Genomic DNA, 7808 nt, shown 5'->3' with positions numbered 1-7808 from the left:
TTAGAAAGGAAAATTTAAAAGATGAAAAAAGGAATTAGGGAGAATAAATAAAATATGAATAATTTATTGCTACTGTGTAAATATTTAATCATGTAATCCATAAAAAAGTAACTGTAGTCTGATTACAAGTATTTTAAAATGTAATTTAATCTAATTACAAGTACTTAATGTTTTTAATCTGATTGCGTAACGCACATTACATGTAATCAGTTACCCAGCTCTGTTCACAAATCAACACAAATACAGGGGCTACATTTGTCCTGTAAAACAAATACATGAAGTTAATTTTCTATTCACTGAAAGAGTTAATTACAGAAAATACAACTCACATTTATTATACAAAGAATGCACCAAAAGCGTCTTTGATTTGAGATCAGTTTATTTTTGTACTGATATATCTGAAATGTCAGATAATCAGATAAAAGAATAAAAGAATGAGAGTTGCATGAATGAAAGATCTTATGTACTCAGAACATTCCCTTCTTATATTTGTGGATTAACTCTGACACGTCCTCCTTACACACCTTGATCCAGCCATCCTCCTGCATGTGGTAAACTACACAGAGAAAATGTATATTAAAAATGCACACATAACGCAACAATGTGCATTAATGAATTAAGAAAAGAATAATGTAGGACAGAAATACAAAGGTTTTGTTGGGGACGAATTAAGAAACTTCTCACAGTTTTTGGTTGAAACAAAATGGCATGTAACTGCAGGTCTATGGAAGGCATTTTCTGCCAATTTTAAATAAATCAATTTAATTATAAAATGAAAATGAAAACCAGATTAACATTTTCGTTATATAAAACTATACACAAATTATAAACCAAAACTGAAAATGAAATGAAATGATTTCATTTTCATTTTCACTGTGACAATGCATTTTCCCTGACAAATTGAAAAATAAAATGCAGTTGGTGATTTGACATTTCAATTGCACTGCAATCTCGAGGCAAATCTTAAATCTGCCAATCTTAAAATGAAAAGGCAGAAGTGAAAAAGAAAATGCAAATCCAGTTTATACAAAGCTTTTAATTAATGCTCACGCAATAATAGTGACACAATTCAAATTAAAATGTAAAGTTTATTTTTCGTTTATTGTCTCTTTTATTTCACAGTTTTCATTTTCAAATGTCAATTTGTATGCAAAATTGATGTTGATTAGGGGCGGGCTTATTGTTCGCGCGACGTACAGAGGTCTTAATATCTAATTAAGTTAATAACTTAATATCTCATTATAATGGCTTGCTTCTCTGGTATCAGTGAGAAACTGTCTATTACTTCTACGCATGTGCCAGGCAGCGGAGCAGAAGGGAGCGGCACGCTAGCGACAGCCGCTGGTCAAAGCCTTGTAAATGCACGTTCTTCAAAACACTCTTGAGTAATCATAAATGGCATTAATGATAAGTTATCAGCATATGAGACGGGCTTCCATAGTATAGTCTTTTATTCATTTGTAACATAAATTTTTGTTTGTCTGCACCAACACTTCAATGCAGAATCGTGATCCAAACAGAAGTTAGAGGATTATTAAGACAGCACACGCAGCCCATAGGCTATATCCAAGTCTGCTAAGGAACGCTTCACCTCGAAAGATGTGTGCAGTGTGCAAACATATATAATCAACATATTTTCAAGCAGTTTAGCATACATTCTAAACAATCATTTTAAAGATGTTTTCTGTGTCTAGCCTTCAGATGAACGCACTTCAAATAGATACCTCCATGAAGGGTTATATTAACACATAAACCCATTTGATGAAGACGTTACAATTGAACTTATTAACGAATAAATGCAATTTTATTCAGATACTTTTTGTTTAAGTTAACACCCCTTACATAAAAGGTGTAGTAACTTTTTTTCCCCTTTTTTTCACTATTAAGAATCTACATTCCCTCCAGAAGTCTGAGATCCGCTAGTGAGCGACGCCTCGTGGTACCATCACAGAGAGGCTCAAAATCACTCTTCAGAACATTCTTGTTCACCATTCCTGGCTGGTGGAATGATCTTCCCACCCCTCTCCGGAGCGCTGGATCCCTGTCAATCTTCAAGCAACAGCTGAAAACTCATCTCTTTCGACACTACTTGACTTCATCCTTAACTTATAAATTTAAAAAAAAAAATTAAAAAACTTTCTCTTTCTCTTTACAGTATTTATTCCTTCCCTTGCTAGCTTGAACTTATTTGAACAATGCCTGAGACTTGGTATTAAGAGCACTTCCTCTGTCTGATTGCCTCTTCAAGATGAATCGCTTTATGTATTCCCCAATTGTAAGTCGCTTTGGATAAAAGCATCTGCAAAATGACTAAATGCAAATGTAAATGTTTTTTTTTTTGACAGATTGATTTACCATTTGTATAACCACAGCTTTACTACAAATACCATGGTTAAACTATGGTTAGTGTAGCAAAACCATGGTTAATCTGCATGGTTTAACTATATTAACCATGTGTTTGTTTTGAAGAACTTACTGTGAACGTGCATTTACAAGGCTTTGTCTAGTGGGTGTCACTAGCTGCCTGGCACATGCATAGAAATAATAGACAGTCTCTCACTGATACCAGAGAAGCAAGTCATTATTATGAGATAAGTTAAGTTATTAATATGAGAGCGTTTCTCATTACTATGACTTTCAGAATCATCAGAATCACTTCCTAGTACCCACTGTCGGTGCGAATGCAACCCTTTATATGGTACTGGGAAATAGTTCGCGCAAAATCGTCCCAGTACTTTAGTACTGTACTTTCTGTTCTGGAACTAAAGCGGTGTGAAAGGGGCTTTAGACTCTAGTACTCTACTCTGAAGTAGGAGTTCCAAAAAGTGGGTAGTTCCACAATTAGTTCGGGTACTATAAAAAGGTTCCTGCGGTGCGAAAGGCCCTAATACTGGTACTTACGGTTGACCACACCACCAGAGTAAGCATCTCTGTGTGTGGCATGAGCAATACCACGACGGCCCAGCTCATACGCCTCCTCCACAGACATATCCTCACTATAACCACTGTCCACTACACCATAGGCATAACTGTTCCCACAGCCAGTGGAGAACATCCGGCCAGAGAGACGAGTGCCATTATCATCCACATAGTACAGACCTGGACCCTGATGTGAGGGAAAACAAACAAAACTGAATATTTTGTGTATACATGCTGTTATACTTCAAGATTATGAGATCTTACAAAGAACATCAATAATATTTTATTGTTTTCATATTATTGTATAATACTATATGCTTTGACTGAGAGCACCCTGAAAATATGCAAATAACCAAAAAAAAAAAACAGTGGTATAATCAGACACACACATCACCTGTTTGTCCCAGCCACAGATCATACTCCCCATAGACAGGCCCATGCCTCTGTATCCCAGCATCATGTTGGACAGCAGTTTGGAGGCTGCAGACACCGAGATCCTCTGCTTGTTACGCAGTTTGTAAAGTCTGTTTTTAAAACACACAAATACTTAATATATTAACAAAAAACAGCAGTGGCTCAAACAGCAACATGGTGACATTCTGTTTGCCACAACAGAACAAAGCATTTCTGTAAGGACCGCTATCGTCAAAGATGATTGACAATTAGCATACAGTTTGGATTAGCGGTATGGTTCTGTTCTGGGCAAGAACTCCCTGCGCATCCATGCAGCCTAACATGGATGAGAGCAAGGAGAGCAGTGATAACCCCCCCAGGGTAAAAAGAACAGAACCAACGAAAGTATGCGGATATCGTTAAAGTTCAGTAATTTTTGTACATTTTAGAATTAGTCTGATTCAAAAGAGAATCAGAAGGCTGGATCCTGACTGACAGAGGAGGAGTTGGGGATGGAGGAGGGTAATTAGCTATTAGCTGCTGATAAACTGAGGAACCTTATATATGGATGCTTAGATAGGTGTCGTATTCCTATAGGTAGATGGGGATCAGCTGAGAGTCAGCTTGACTAACGTGACCTGCCAGAACTAACTCTACGCTTGATATATGAGAGTCCACAGAATATTCTGCAGATTTGAATTAGGGCTGGGCGATATATCGCATGCAATATGCATGAACATCTCGTCAGTAAAAAAGCATATCGCATGAGATATATCGCCCAGCCCTAAATTTTGAATACTTAAGATAAAATCTCATCATGATGGGAGGAAATGCATTTTCAATTCCTGGGGCACAGTGGTCATTCATTATTTTGTGGTGAATTTGTATATATGTATTTTAATAACGTGTATTTTAATATTTGTATATGAGTATTTTAAATTCAAAGATTAAAACAGATAGCATAGCGCCTTTTTTAAGTGATTGATCATCTCAAAAAGAAGAGTCATCATTTACCATCATTTAGGCTATTCATGACGCTGTAGGTCACATGACAATAGGCTTGTTTGAGATGAGCAACATCTGCGCAGAACCGATCACTGGTGATCACCACGAGATGCATGCCAGTTAGAAAAGTGTCCGAGATACGTCCGCGTTCATGCGTTAACAACACGTATTTCACGCGTTAAATACCCGTATCCAACGCGTGAAATACGTGTGAAATACGTGTTAAATACGCGTTAAAAAATCAGATCGAACGGGTCAGTGTCATTGGCAGCTGAAGATTTGGGTCAAACCATTTATGTGAGCTTAGGGGGGTGTACCATTCATAGACCATTCCTACCACCATTTAACATGCTATAGATCAGCTTATTCAGCCTAATTATTTTGTCTTTTGTCTTTTTTCCCCTTTTCTTTTTGTGTATAGCTTATAGAAATAATATATTTAAATTGCTGTTTTAGGAAATATTACATAAAAATAAAATTTCCAAATTTTTCTCCACTCATGTTTTTTTTGTAAATAAACACATTAGTGGACATTCTAGTTTTAACAGTGATCAAACATAAGTTATAATCAAAGCATGAACATTTTTTGGGGAAATCAGTTACAGTGGAGGTAAGCAATCAATACAGGTTTAAGATAATATATTTGTGCTTACATTTACAGCTATCGCCAGCAGGTGGTGCTTATTGAAACCTCTTTGCAAAAAAATAAAAAATAAAAAATCAGTCAATAATCCATTAACAAAAAAAATTGTGTTTTATTTTTTACAAAAGAACCAATCGCCAGGAAGCTACTGTAGCAAAATATTAATTACGGTTTGCAGTGCATCAATAGCCAGACTTCCAACAGGCCCTGCAAGAATGTCCACCAGAGGTGGGTAGTCCAGGGGCCAAAGAGTAAATGTCCTGCCATATTTTTGTTCCACCCATGAACTCAGCAGCTGATTTCACCAGAGGAGGAACCAAGTCATTCCTTTCAAGTCACAAGCAAGTCTTCGAGTCAAATCCCAAGTGCTCAAAGAGTTAAAGTTAATGAGATAATTAAGTGACTAATTAAATGATGATTTGTTGTTGCATCTGTACCTGGGTTGGACTGAATTTGTTTTTACTTCCACTGTAACGGATTTCCCCACAAAATGTTCATGCTTTGATGATAACTTATGTTTGATCACTGTTAAAACTAGAATGTCTACTAATGTGTTTATTTACAAAAAAAGCATGAGTGGAGAAAAATGAGGAAATTTTTTTTTTTATGTAATATTTCCTAAAACAGCAATTTAAATATATTATTTCTATAAGCTATACACAAAAAGAAAAGGGAAAAAAGACAAAATAATTAGGCTGAATAAGCTGATCTATAGCATGTTAAATGGTGGTAGGAATGGTCTATGAATGGTACACCCCCCTAAGCTCACATAAATGGTTTGACCCAAGTCTTCAGCAGCCAATGACACTGAACCGTTCAAACTGATTTTTAATGCGTATTTCATGCGTATTTAACACATATTTCACGTGTATTTCACACGTATTTAACATGTTGAATATGCGTATTTAACACGCTGAAATACGTGTTGTTAACACGTTAAATACGTGTGAAATACGCGTGAAATATGCGTTAAAATTCACGTGTTTTTGGCCCTTTTGGCCTTCCATTGGTTGAGGCGACGTATCCTTCACACATGTAAAAAGTACACGACTGTCTCCTTCGGCAGGCAATCCATGGCACGATCCACTCGCCATAACGTGTTAGCGAAAAAAAAAAAAAAAAAAAATTCACTGCTACACGTGAATCACGCGTGACGTCTGGCTCGACACTTCACTGCCACATGTGATTTAAGTGACGTCTGCGTGACGTCTACGTCACGTCTACACCTCATCTGCGTCTTAAATTGAATGGATTAAATAGCAAAAAATAAATAAAAAATTAAGACGTTCAGTGAGACGAGTGCATGTTACAGCATCATATTAAAGAGGCCATCGGAACACCATACAGTTGCTCTCCACCGACTGCGCTGATCAAAAGCATGATGGGAAACGACTAGCTGACGACACAGCTTAATGCTCATTGGTTCAACTGTGATGTGCGTTCTCTGCTAAAATATATATATAATTTTATCTGATTTCATGCCATTACAGTATGTATTTAAATTATGCTTGAATATTCCCAAACACTATGACAGTGCGATCTCTGTGTGAGATATGTGATTGTTGCCATATTTCTATAAAAATCTAAAATACATGTTTGTATGAAAGTGGATGATAAATACGCCTTTCGTATGGGATTAAATAGCAAGCACTTTGAGTGTCTTGTTCATCATATTTATATTCATATAAAAGCAACAGAACTGAAATTATATCACATTTATCAGCAGCACAGCACACGAGTGAGAATAACGCGATATCTGCCTTTGATCTCATTGTATCTGTTCTACTCATATACTTCGAGAGATCAGAACTGTCCGTCTTGACTGCGCTTATTTCACTCCTCCCCTCACTGTAGCCGCCTACTCTCATTTCAGGCTACATTTCAGGCGAGGCGCATCTCAAACAAGCCTAATGACAACAGGTGCGTTCGACTTCATGCGGCGCCGCAATAATCCAAGTGGATATAACTGCAGACCGGAGATCTCCAAAATGGGGCGTGAACTCCAAAAGTGGGCAGAACCTCCAAAATGGGGCGGGGTCTCTTCGCGCAAAGACTTTCACCTTTTTTTGAAATTCGCAGGGTAGGATGGGGTAGTGAACCTGGGTGTAACTAAAAAGATGCCATTGTCCAGTGAGGTCCGGTTGGGGAGTTATGAACGGCCCGGCTCTGAGATCTCATATCGCATAATCATATTAACTGCTTATCTCCTGAACTGCAACTTTCTTTTCAGCACCAATTTCACTGGTTAAGGTTAGGGTCAGGTGTGGGGTAGGTTTAGGGGTTAGCATTTTTTGTAGCATAGTGTAGGAAATTAAATTAACACTGAGCTTGACACAACCAATAAAATCTTTAGAATCAGCTGTGGGGCGGAGTTTGCGCTGAAGTTGATTGGGAGAAAAAATTGCGCATGCGTGTCATGTGCCTGTCTGTCAATGGAAGGAAGCCACGCCCTATTTTGGAGCTCTCACCCCGTTTTGGAGTTCACGCCCCCATTTGGAGATCTCCAGGCTGCAGCTATACCCTTCTCCAATAATCGGCTGCCGCCTGACAAAAGGTTCTGGTTAGAACATTTGTCCGACTTTGATCAGCGCTGCAGCCGCCTTACGATCACATGTGCCATCACAGTACCGCGAGAGCAAAACGAGACCAGCTGCCGAGGTCAGGTGCTGCAGTTGCTCAAAATCGGCTGCGAGCCTTGAGGACGACACACTTTATCATCATTGGTTAGATTCTGTGATGACAAGCACGAGGTGTGTTGCATGCATAGACTGTAAAAAGGTTGCGTGTTTATTCTAACAATTAAATTCCAATAATGCTCACAAATCTGTGTTTTTTTAACAGTAAAAGC

The 7808-nt window shown here is 37.9% G+C and overlaps 2 protein-coding genes across 2 annotated transcripts in view; both read right to left on the bottom strand.

Annotated features, from left to right (window-relative positions):
• Positions 1-361: 361 nt before the first annotated feature.
• LOC131525171 (proteasome subunit beta type-8-like) lies at positions 362-7580 on the bottom strand. The gene is made up of 5 exons (XM_058752542.1): positions 7566-7580; positions 7429-7517; positions 3314-3443; positions 2902-3106; positions 362-556 (listed from the first exon to the last, which is right to left on the bottom strand). The coding sequence occupies exons 1-5, from the start codon at positions 7578-7580 to the stop codon at positions 468-470; spliced, it is 528 nt and encodes a 175-aa protein (XP_058608525.1). The 3' UTR covers positions 362-467.
• Positions 7581-7619: 39 nt separating this feature from the next.
• Positions 7620-7808, bottom strand: part of LOC131525170 (tapasin-like) — a 2547-nt gene continuing 2358 nt past the window's right edge. Inside the window, exon 4 of the mRNA XM_058752541.1 lies at positions 7620-7654. Within this exon, the coding sequence (XP_058608524.1) occupies positions 7620-7654 (35 nt within the window). The remainder of the gene's footprint in view (positions 7655-7808) is intronic.

Source organism: Onychostoma macrolepis, chromosome 19 (assembly GCF_012432095.1).
Source record: "Onychostoma macrolepis isolate SWU-2019 chromosome 19, ASM1243209v1, whole genome shotgun sequence".
Classification (NCBI taxonomy): domain Eukaryota; kingdom Metazoa; phylum Chordata; class Actinopteri; order Cypriniformes; family Cyprinidae; genus Onychostoma; species Onychostoma macrolepis.
This window is presented reverse-complemented; position numbering and strand designations above follow the sequence as displayed.